This window comes from Chiloscyllium plagiosum, unplaced genomic scaffold, assembly GCF_037043375.1.
Source record: "Chiloscyllium plagiosum isolate Xiang-an unplaced genomic scaffold, Cpla_swu_hap1 HiC_scaffold_12, whole genome shotgun sequence".
In the NCBI taxonomy this organism is placed as follows: domain Eukaryota; kingdom Metazoa; phylum Chordata; class Chondrichthyes; order Orectolobiformes; family Hemiscylliidae; genus Chiloscyllium; species Chiloscyllium plagiosum.
The window spans coordinates 70,549,677-70,561,939 of record NW_028270150.1 but is presented as its reverse complement, the minus strand read 5'-3'; the positions used below and the strand labels follow the sequence as shown (position 1 = coordinate 70,561,939).

Below are 12,263 nucleotides of genomic sequence, written 5' to 3'. Positions count from 1 at the left end.
CATCCTAACGGTCAATAGTAGACTAGATAGCCTTGTAAAACAATCAATGATGGCTTCTCAGTCACCACTGCTGACACTTGCTAGAGCCCATATTGTGCACATTTTAACTACTAACATTGTGAGATTATACTTCCATCCCCAGAGCATTAGTCTGAGCATCTGAGTTACTAATCCAGTGATGTAACGATTGCACTACCTTCTCCCTGTGTCTATTAACTCCTCTCAACTATTTCCTTTCTAAGTCCAGGTTTTTTGACCTATCAACAATTAAAGTGTTTGTCCTCTGGAGTAATGCTTACAAGCCATTTCCACACTCCCTCTAAACCCTTCATATCCTATAGTATAGCCCCAGAAAAGCACAGAACAAATGAGTGTGGCTGAACCAGTGTTTTATAATGTTTCATCATAAATTGTTTACTTTAGTAATCTAAGCCTTTTGGCTTTAGTACACTAAGCGCATCCTGTATGCCATTTTTCTCAGCTTCTTTACTACCCTTTCACCTTAAACAACGTGTACACCATATAGTCCCAGGTGTCTTTACTCCTATGCTCTGTTTAGAAATGTCTAAAAATGAGTCACTTCACATTTCCCTGCATAACATTTCATCTGCCCATTCCTTCAAAAGGACTGTGTTCTTTTGAAGTCTATCACTATTCTCTTTACAGTTCACAATGCTCACAAATTCTGTCACTTATAAATTTTGACACTGAATCTGTCACATCCAAGTTTAGGTTATTAATATATCGTAAGGAAAAACAGAACTTATGGTGCCAATCTCTGGGAATTTCAAATAATTTGAATAACACCTGCTGTTATTTTTGTTTTGTTTTCTGTCAGTCAACAGACTTTGTGCTGCCGTTGCACCTTTTTACTTCACAGGCTTGAATTTTGCTGTTTAATCTGTTGTGTGGTAGTTTCTCAGATGTGCACCAAATCTACTCTTCATTACATCTTGGAAAAAAAGATTGTGGGTGGCACAGTGGTTAGCACTGCTGCCTCACAGTGCCAGAGACCTGGGTTCAATTCCCTCCTCAGGAAACTGTCTTTGTGGAGTTTGCACATTCTCCCCGTGTCTGTGTGGGTTTCCTCCGGGTTCTCCAGTTTCCTCCCACAGTCCAAAAATGTGCAGGTCAGGTGAATTGGCCATGCTAAATTGCCCATAGTGTTAGGTGAAAGGGTAAATGTAGGGGAATGGGTCTGGGTGGGTTGCTGATGGGAGGGTCGGTGTGGACTTGTTGGGCCGAAGATTACTGTAAGTAATCTGACCAATCTGCTTGAATTTTCCTTAATTCATCCACACTTGTCCAGATGGTTTAATCTTGTCCTGATTATCACTGCTAAATCTTTCCCACCACTGAGATTAAACTGATTATTCTGTAGTTGCTGATTTTATCCTTGTAACGTTTTTGGACAAGGGTTTAGCTTTTGCAATTCCTGAGTCCTTTTGGAAGATTATGGCCAGTATCTCTCAATTTCCACATTTGCTTCCTTCAAAAATCTCAGATGCATTTGATATCTTCCTCGTGACTTGCCAACTGCCTTTCTGATACTAATAATGTCTCAACTTAGTTGGCCAGTGTTCCTCTCCCTGGTATGGCATGAGCAATTACAAGAAATTTGAGGGGAAAAAAGAAGAGAGTTTTGTAAACATCAGAAACTCAATGTCAAGAAAGATTTTTCCAATTACTCCCTCAAGCCTTAATGCCAACTTTAGATTTCCACCATTGGTCAGTGACCAACTCATTTACATGTATTTACAATTCATCTTATTTGTTTATCACTTCTGATTGTTGTACCCTTTGCCAAAACTCCAGATGGTACAAACCCCTGAATTAAATCAGATATCTGGTGGCTGCAGCTCACTTGCGATTGTCCCAGCTATCATCCGACTGCTTCGGTGCACCAGTGTGTCCCTGCATGCTCCATGGCCACCATCCTCCTTGACCCTTTGTGCATGCAAATCCATGTCACAAAGCCACCAGCCTCTTCACATTGTCATGTTTGTGCTCAGGCCGACTTTCACACCACTTCAGCCCTTCAACATCTTGGAACTCAGCGACTCCTACAACTTGCATGCTTAGAGCAGGTCACATTACATGCTGGGAACCACATACATCTCCAAATATTACGGCTCATAGTTTGCTCTCTGCTCATTCATTTTTGTGGCAAACTCTGTACACTGAAGAAGGATCACTGGTCTTAAAATGTCAACAATGTTTCCTCTTTACAGATGCTGCCGCAAGTGCTGAGTTTCTCCAGCAATTTCTGTTTCGTTTGTTTCTGCACACATCACACTGTTTATCTCATGCACCCTCACTGACTTCAGCACTGGTTTGAGGACTGACAACTCCACATTGCTCTCTTCATGTACAGGCTCTTTAATGCTGAGTTGCAGACTGTCAGCCTCTGTGGCTTGCACGGTTTTGAGCAAAGAGAGAGGCATGGAGCACTGAACAATTAAGGTGCTGCTCTCTAATACCAGGTTTTGTCTACTTCAGTCCTACTGCATGCACCAGAACCAGGGAACACAGTCTAAGGATGACCATGTCGGATTGAGCTGAAGAAATATATCTGCACTCAAAAGGGGAGTGAACCTTTGGAATTCTCAACCACAAAAGGCTGTGGAAACTAAGCCACTAAATACATTTGAGAAAGAGAGAGAATTTCTTTTACGATTTCAAAGGCATTGAGGGCTATGGAGAGAAAACAAGAATCAAGACAGAGGATTGTCTATGATCATTGTAAACTATGAAGGAGGCTCCCTCTCCAAGTTTCTGTACTTCTGACAAGGACAATGTCTTTTGTATGAAATACATGCAATGTGTGAAAGTCTGAGGGACCTGTTATTAGCAGACTGACCATGAAATGAGTGTCAAGGGTTATTGCCACAGTCAGTGAATGGGGCTCAGCTGATGCCAGTCCAGGAGGTTAGCCACAGTCAGTCAGGCACTTTCTTTCCCTGCTGTTATTTCAAGAGACATGTGCATCACTTACTCATGCCTAATTCTCCAGAGACCAGTTCGGGATGAGCCACTTTGCTGTTGGTCAGGAATCTAGTGTAGGCCAGATCAGGCAAGGACCAGCAGGCTTCCTTCCTTATCGGATATTAGTGAACTAGACTATTTTTAACGAAATCAACAGTGGTTACGTGGCGACCGTTAGATTGGTTTTCCAAACTAAAACAAATTGAATCAATATTCCACCAGCTGCTATGGTGGAATTCAAAATCATATTCTCAGATTATAAGCCAGTATTGTTCCTCCAACGTCATCACTTTCCCATGTCCAATGATTTCTCAGGATCTGTGTCCATACCATCCAATGATTGGGCCACAGCTATTCCTGCGGGTCAAGCACAACCTGCCCAGGAATTACGAGTAGGTAAATCGGGATTCTGGAGAATATCAGTTTGGCCAGTTTTTCCTGTGATGAGACAAAGGGAGAGATTGAGTTTGAAAGTAGGTGGATGAGCAGTTATTGATGATACATGAGCAGGAGATGTGGTGAGGTGACTGCAGTGAGTGTGTTGAAAGCACTGACGTAGTAAGGGGTAAATAGATTTGGAGAAAGTAATGATTCACTTGATGTATTTCATTTCTAAGCACCAACTTCAGCAATGCCTCTTTTCTCTTCAGGCTGGAAACGTTCTGATCACTGAAATTTGCTGGAATGCACTTAAAAAAAAACTTTTCCCACTGTCTGCCCATTCCAATAATACAATTCCAGGCTTTTCTGTGATCATCAAAGTTTTCCATTAACAGGGTTTGTAACTTCACTGTCAATGTGTTCCTTTGCATCTTTCCCATTATTTGGTAAACTATAGAATACATTCAGTGGTGTAAGGTACCTCAAATATTTCTTAACTCTAACCTACTAAGCGATGTTTTTGTTATTCTTCCAGAATATTATCTATCTTGCTCTAATATCCTCCTTAATCAATGCTCCCAGCCCTTCTTTGTTTCCCTTGCCTACCTCAGTTGAACACCTTCAATATCGTGAGGGATATTCGCTCATTCCAGCCTTTCAGTGGTCTGGCTTTCTGTTCTCGCCACAGCTTTATATTTCAGATGGGTATATGCAGCTTATTGACCATGCTTTGTGCATTTCTACTTATATTCTCTTTACTGAGATGATAGAAAGGTGAAAGGAAAGCATGCAGCCACCGGTCCTCTCTTATGGATCATTTTGATTAACTGCAATAAGGAATTCTGAAATCTGGGAGAAGAGAGAAATAGGAACGTTCTCCGCCTCCGAGCTCAACCATCCGTGTTCATCAGGGCAGTGTCTTCAGCCCAACCATTTTCAGTTGTTTTGTCAATGACCTATCCTCCAATAGAAGAACAAAAGTTGGGACTTTGTTGATTAATCCATTATGTTTGACACAAGTTTGCCTCTGACATGGCATTTTACCTGATGTGGCAATGCTCATGTTACCTCCCATTTGGACGTTATGATTTTGAGAATGTGAGAGACATTTAGTACAGGTCGCTATTATGTAAAAATATACAGACACATAGGTGCCTGCAATTAAGATTAGAGACTTGGGCTAGCATTACATAAATATGTTGCAACAGAAGGGCATGCTTCAGATATTCAGAGGTAAAATGACATATGTGATCTTTGTACCCTCAGGTCACATGCTGTGATGTATTGATCGGAGTATGTCCCTTAAAAGATATACTGACTGTGAGACAGAACACAACACTGTTCACAACTGTTCAGATACTAAAGCAATTCATACCTTTATGCAACAAGGCTTGAACACATTCAGGGTTGGGCTGGTAGTGACATGAGACATTGCACAAAATATGTGCCAGCTAAAGACCACCTCTAATGAGGGAAACTCAAACAACTACTCCTCAACATTAAATAGCATTACCATCACTGTATTCCTCAACTTCCTGAGGGTTACTTCTGAACAGAAGCTTAATGGGATGTGTCATATCAGTGCTATGGTTACAACTACGGGTCAACTGTATTTTTCAAATCTGTGACCTCTTTTGTATGGAAGAATCAGAAACTCAGGTTCATGATAACACTGTCTGAAAATCTCCTTCAAGTCACACACCATCTATTGGAACCATTTTGCTGTTATATCATTGTTGCTGTGTCAATGTCCTGGAGTGTCCTACCTAACAGCACTGAAGGTGTAGCCTTATTGCAGAGATTGCAATAGTTCGAGAAGGTGGATCACCACCAGTTTCATTAGAGATGAACAATAAACGTTGGCTGTGTCAGTGACCAACCTGTGAATGAATTTTGAAAAACATCGATTTTTGCTGTATAACTTGTATGACTTTCTTCTGCCAAGAAAACTAAATTTGTGAAGTTTCATTTACTTTAATGTGTTTCCCAAAACTGTGCAAGCAGTGCAACTCCTGCAGTTGAGCAATGTATGCCCAGGCTATGAAAAGTATCACTAATATTGAATGAGTTGGAAAAGTTTGAAAGTGTTTGAGAGGTTTTGAAGAATTTTGTTATAATGGTAATAGGTCCATTCAAGTATGCAACTTAATATTGTTTTGTGTTGTACAGAATGACACAAAAACTTTAAAGAAATGGATGACAGAAGTGGAAGTTTTCCTAAATGAAGAATGGCCTGCCCTTGGTGATTCAGAGGCACTTGAGAAACAGTTAGAGCAATGTACCGTAAGTAAATTACTTGAAAGACTAATTTTACTCTTAGTAGAAGGTATGACAGCCTCCGGAATGAGAGCTCCATATTTGAACAGGAATTACAAACACAGATCTGGTGTCATATTTATTGGAAGGAATGGTACTGAAAGTTACAAGTAAGACAACTTAATAAATTTGCAATCTTCACTCTAATAAGTACTTTTGCTGAAAATGTTGTATATGTTAAAATAATAGGTACAGGTGGGAAACTATCCTCCCCACCAACCTATCACCATCAACCCATACCTGCATCCACCTATCGCCTTCCCAGCTACCTTTTACCCCAGTACCAACCCCACCTTCTTATTTATCTCCCAGCTCCCTTCCCCCCCCCCCCCGATTCTTGATGAAGGGCTTATGTCCGAAACATCGACTGTCCTGCTTATCAGATGCTGTGCTTTTCCAGCGCCATGCTTTTCAGCTCTGACTCTCCAGCATCTGTAGCCCTCACTTTCTTACAGGTGGGAAATATCAGCCCAAAGTTGATTCCAAGAAATATGACTGTGTAATTTGTGCAAGAATATCCGGAACAATTTCAAGATCCCTAGAACAGTCAGATGTGGCTATTTTCTTATGTTTTATATTCTTGAAAGGGGCTAGTTCATCCATCACATCAGTAGCAACTGAAAATTTATCTCCCTGCCTAATCCGATTTTTCAATATTTAGTCAGCTCTTATCTGACTCTTTGTATTGCATGCCAGTTATAGCTGACATCAGTATTGTTTGAGGAGGCAAATCTGTTATGGTTGGCAAAACATGAAGACATAGAGGGTGGTGTGGTAATGTTACTGGACTAGTACTTCAGAGGCTAATATTCTGGTAACATGGGTTCAGACCCCACCATGGCATTCTACCATTACCATTGATTAATAAATCTTCCATTAGTTAATAAATTAAGCTTACCTGGTTTGACCTACATGTGAGTTCATACCCTATAACCTCTCACGTACAATTCACTCAGTTTCATCAAACTGCTATGAAAGGAAATGAAACTATGTTGACCATCTGACATCAATTTAGACAGTGGAGATAACCATGGCAACCTCTGCCCTGTCAGTCCTGCAATTTTCTCCATACTAACATCAGAAGGCTTATACTAAGATTGTCACAGCTGTCTACAGGCGAGCCAAACCCACTAATGTCTCAAGTACCACCATCATCATCCCTTGGTATATAATGTTCCACTAGCCTGACAGACTCCAAAATGGCAGTTCTGGGGTTCAGAGTCAAAAAAGGGTTTGCTCTGGGTGCTCTCAACATTAATGCTGGACGTCATGAAGTCTTGCGACATCAATTCAGACATGGACAAGGAAACCTCCTGTTGATAAACAGCAATCACAGCTCCTGCCCCTCCTCAGCTACTGAATCTACTGTCCTTTATGTCAAGCCTCAGTTGGAGGGCGTACTGGGAGTGGCTATAGCACAGAAAAACACTGGGTGGGATACTTTGATCTATAACATCATGAGTGACTGAGCTGACCAAGTGCTGAAGGGTAAAGCTGCTGGACTTGGCCAGTAGCAGATAGCGAGAGTACCAGCAAGGAGAATAAACGTACATCATCTCATTCTTTAATCCATCTATTCCATATACATCTGACTATGGCAGTAGTAGTGACTATTGTATAAACCTCATGAGAACAAAATTCTATCATCACATTGAGGATGTCCTCCATCATATTGTATGACATTACCATTGTGCTAACGATGTTTTGAAAAGGTCTGACAAATCAAAATTTTGCGTTCATTATGGGGGTGTGGTCCTGGTTAATTAAAGAATAGAGAAAGGCATACACTCCAGGAGCACCAGCTATGGTTAAAAATGGGGTGTCTACTTAATGAGGATTCACAGTATTATTTGCTTCACGAACACAAACAGTATTAATCTAAGACATCTTAGAACCAATGGATAACGTTAAAGTTTTGCAGTCCTACTGCATGTAGTCATGAATGTTGTTGGACAGATAAACATCAAAAAGGAAGAGGTGGCTATACAAATATCTCCATCCTCAATGATGAGGAAACCCATCACATTGGTGCAAAAAAAAACAAGCCGAAGGCATTTGCAGCCATTTTCATCCAGAAGTATCAATAGGATGATCCAACTCTGTCTTCTCCCACCATCAAAGATGCCAGTCTTCATCCAGTTTGATTTGCAGCATGTAAAATGAAGTAACACCAGATAGACTCAATCTGGCAAAGGTCCTGGGCCTGGACCACATTCCAACAATAATACAGAAGATTTGTATTTCAAAATGTGACGTACCTCTGGCCAACCTTTTTTAGTCTAGTTGTAATACCAACATCTATCCAGCAATGTGAGAATTTTCCCAGATATAACCCATCTTTAATAACTAGGACAAATCAAACCCAATGATTTCATAACTCAAAACTAACTACTCTTGATCATCATCAAAATGAGGAATGTCATCAACAGTACGATCAAATGATGTTTGCTCAGCACTTCCCTCTGAACTGATGTTCAGTTTGGGTTCTGCCAGCCCACTCAACTTCTGACCTCCTAAAGCCATGGATGAAATGTGGACAAAACAGAAATCTGATGGTCAGGTATAATTGATTGCCCTTGATATCAAAGAAGCATTCATCTCCGTATGGTATCAAGAAGTCAAATAAAGCTGGATGAGTGGAAAACGGAAAATGCTTGACTGGTGGGAATTATGCCAAGCACAAAGACAGATTGTTGTGGTTGCTGCATTAGCCATTTTTTTTGCCCAAGGATATCTCTGCAGGTGTTCCTCTGTATTGTGCCCAAGGCCCAACCATCTTCCACTGCTTCATTTGTGATATTTCCTCCATCATAAAGTCAGAGTGAGAATGTTTGCTGATGATTGTACAATCTTCAACACCTTTTTAGTCCTCTAATATTGAAGTAGCCTGAGCCCATAAGCAGCAAAACCTGGATAGCATGACTATTGGCCTGATAAGTACTATTCATGTCAAATAAGGGCTAGGCAACGGCCATCTGCAACAAAAGAGAATCTAGCCATCAGCTTGATGACATTCAATTTGTATTGCCATTGTTGAATTTCCCAGGACCAAGATGTTAACCAGAAACTGTAAAGAACTAACCATATTAGTACGATAACTACAAGAGCAGGTTAGAGGTGAGAATTTCTGCAGGGATAACTTGCTTCTTGACTCCCCTTGACCTATCCAATATGTTCAATATACGAGACAGTGGCGTGATGATATACTCTGTACTTGCACGGGTTGGTGCATCTCCACAACTCCAAAGACGTTTGACACTGCCCAGGCTAAGGTGCCACTTAATTGGTATTCCGCCCATCATACTAAGTATGCATTCTCTCCAAAACCATGCCACCTACAAGAAACACTGCAGTTTCTCACCGATGTTTCCTCGACTGTTTTTCCCAAATAAGCAAGTAGTCCCCCTCCTTGAAGATTGAAAGTAGTAGATATATTGGAACAACATCACCTGCAAGTTTCCCTTCATCTGCACACCATCCTAATGTAGAACTTCGCTGTCACTCAGTAAAAGACCTAGAAGTGCCTCTATGACAGCACTGTGGGTGTATCAGCACCACGTGCACTACAGCAGTTAAAGAGGGTGGCAAGTGTCTCAACTCTACCTTCTCCAAGGTATTCAGGGATGAGCAACACATGTTGGTCCAGTCAGTGATACCCACATGGTGTGAAGTTTTTTAAAAGGCCCCAAGTTTGAACTTCCACTTCTTTCACGGAGTGCAGTTGAAAACCTTCATGATTTTAGACACCTCCTCCCATAATCAGATAAGGGATGTGAAGAAAAAGAATGAAAAAACAAAGACCTGCAGATGCCAGAAGTCTGAAACAAGTTCAGAAATTGCTGGAAAAACTCAGAGGTCTGGCAGCATCTATGGAGAGAAAGCAGATTTAATGTTTTGGGTCCAGTGGCTCCTTCTTCAGAATCTAGAAAAAATGTGTTCTAATAAAAGTTTTCTGTTATATCCAAATTGCATTTGAATAGATTCCAGTCCTTATCCATCTCCTAAATCAAACAGTGTCATCCAAACTGTATACTGCAAATTCAGGTTGTTTTCTTTTAATTTTATTTCATGAGAACTGAGGAGTGCAATTTCAATATAGCAAATGATCTGTATTTCTGCCTGATAAACTAACAAAGCTGACACTTTAGACCCCATCGTACTGAATATCCCAAGGCAGGAATGGCAGTTTTGTTTTGTGGTAAGTGCTAACTGTGATGAGTTGCTCATCACTCTGGTACTATGTATTGTTCTAAAGGGAGCATTATGCCTCGCAAACATTTGTATGTTTTAACATGTTTTTTTCTGTTTGGTGTATGAAATGTCTTTGAGTTTGTTGGCAACCACAGTAATGAAAAATGTTGAATCTGACCTCAAAATAGTTAAAAGCTAGGAGCATGAAACATAATTTCCATCAAAAGTGCGTCCCTGAACTGAATAAGAATTGAGAGGAGAAATACTTGCCTGGAGTGAACAAAGAGCCAGGGAAAGGATGAAAAAAGGTTGAATTTGTTGTGTTATAATGATAGCTTTGTTTATTCATTAACAGAAATTCCTAAGTTTTTGTCAGATGCTATTCTTAAGTATACTAACTGAGTCGTTGCAAATAATCTTAGAGTAGGCAAATTTATTGAGTCTCATAGTTCAGTTTTTGGGCTTCATTTTGCTTTTTGTATATAAATAGATATTTGCTACCTTGATCAGAGTCTCTGGTCTGTATCTTCGTGTGTTTTTGTTTCAAAGAGAATTACTTAGCAGGATTTTGTAGTCAATACAGCCAATAAGTTGCTATAGTTGTTAGTTACCATATAGGCGCATCAAAGAGGAAAGAGAATTACAGTGATGTTGTTTCAGAATCGTCAGGGCGAAATCCGACTTGTGGGCATCTGTAACAAATTTAGGTGGTACAAAAGATAGAAGCCAATATTCCTGGATGAAAAATAATTCAATTAGGCTTAAAAGATAAATTGTAAACTGTGTTAGTTGCACATCTGCATCATGCTGTAGAATCAACAATGCAAAATTGAATAAAGTTATTTTTTATGCCTTTTCAATAGTCATAGAGGAAATAAAAATGATACCTTCTCAGAAGATATTTGGTGAAGTACCACACGAGAGGTTCTTGGGCAAGCTATACTAAAGGAATTTAGGGGTGATATATTAATATGATGCAGGGATTGATTTATGGACAGAAAAGAGAGAGTTAAGAATAAAGGCAACATTTTGGGAATGCCACAAGATCACTGTTTGGGTTTTTAAATGCTATACCAATTTATCAACGTCTGCTGATGACTGCCATCCAAATCAACAGTTCAGCTGTTAGGAGGATTCTGGGAGATATGGACAACTGAAAAGATTTGGCAAGAAAAAGGCAGATGAATGTAATTAGGGAATTGAAGAATGATTCGCTGGAGAAGAAAAGCTGTTTTTTAAAAGGGGTGATTTTGATTAACGGTAAAGTTCAGAAGGCTATCGGGACCTTATATACAAATCACAAAATATTAATACACAAAGACAGCAAGGAATTAGAAAGGCAAATAGTCTAATGACCTGAAAAGTAGTTGGATTGTAAAAATAAGGAAATTTGCTGGAATTGCTCTGTTGAGTTTGGTCTCTGTACATAAAGAAGGATACAATTTGATTCTGAATGATCCAACAAAGGTTTTCTAGATTGATTTTTGAATGATAAGGCTCTCCTAAGAGGAGTATGTGAGGGAAATTGAGTTATATTCTCTGGAGTTTGGAGAATGGGCTGTGATCTCACTGGAAACTATAAAATTCTGAAAGGGGTTGATGCTGAGAGACTTTTACTCCTGTTTGGTAGGTTTTGATCTTGGCGGCATAGCCCACTGCTTAGCTTGAGACTATTTGTGATAGTTATACGATGAAGCTGCTTTATCCAGAGGATTGTGAGTCTTTGAAATTCTTTACTACAGAAGGTTGTGAATACTCAGTTATTGAGTTTTTCCTACTTGAGATGATAAAGTTTTGGGCACTGAGGGAATAATGGAATATTTAGAATTACAAAAATGTTTATCTGTGGACTTAACTTAGATTCTCTGAGCAACCTTACTGAATGGGATAGCAGTATCAAAGGGCCATATGGCCAACTGCTGTTTTTGAACAAATGTGATACAATTCAGTTTAATGTGAACCATGTCATTATAAAGCAGGAGTATACCCATTCTTAATCACTTAATATTAGATGTTCTTTTCACTTCCTGAGCACGCTGGGTGGGAGGGGAGAGGGGAAACTGTCTCATGAAGCATTTCTTGGTGTGCTGAAAATCTAAATGAGCTGATTCAAGAAGTTGCTAAGGGTTGCAGGCTGCTGGCTGGCAGGTCCTGGCAATGAAGCGATCTACTCCAAACGAAGCAGAATATTATAGCTCATTTAGTGGGAAGCTTCAACTGTGCAAGTTTGGTGAGTACGCTTATTACAAATCAGGCAGGGACTGACAGAAACCATATCAAGGATTCGAGCAAGGAGCTTTCTAAAGTCTTGAGTATATATTGATTTGAAGAGTGACAGCTCCCAGTGGGTTAACTATAGTAATTGAATTATCCATGTTCAGCTGACTTTC

At 40.0% G+C, this 12,263-nt stretch overlaps 1 protein-coding gene across 11 annotated transcripts in view; it reads left to right on the top strand.

The window, feature by feature from the left end:
• dmd (dystrophin) overlaps positions 1-12,263 on the top strand; it is a 2,003,576-nt gene that overhangs the window by 928,060 nt on the left and 1,063,253 nt on the right. For all 11 annotated transcript variants that reach the window (XM_087992890.1, XM_087992895.1, XM_087992900.1 and 8 more), the window contains one exon: positions 5,536-5,649. In XM_087992890.1, the coding sequence (XP_087849016.1) occupies positions 5,536-5,649 (114 nt within the window). The remainder of the gene's footprint in view (positions 1-5,535; positions 5,650-12,263) is intronic.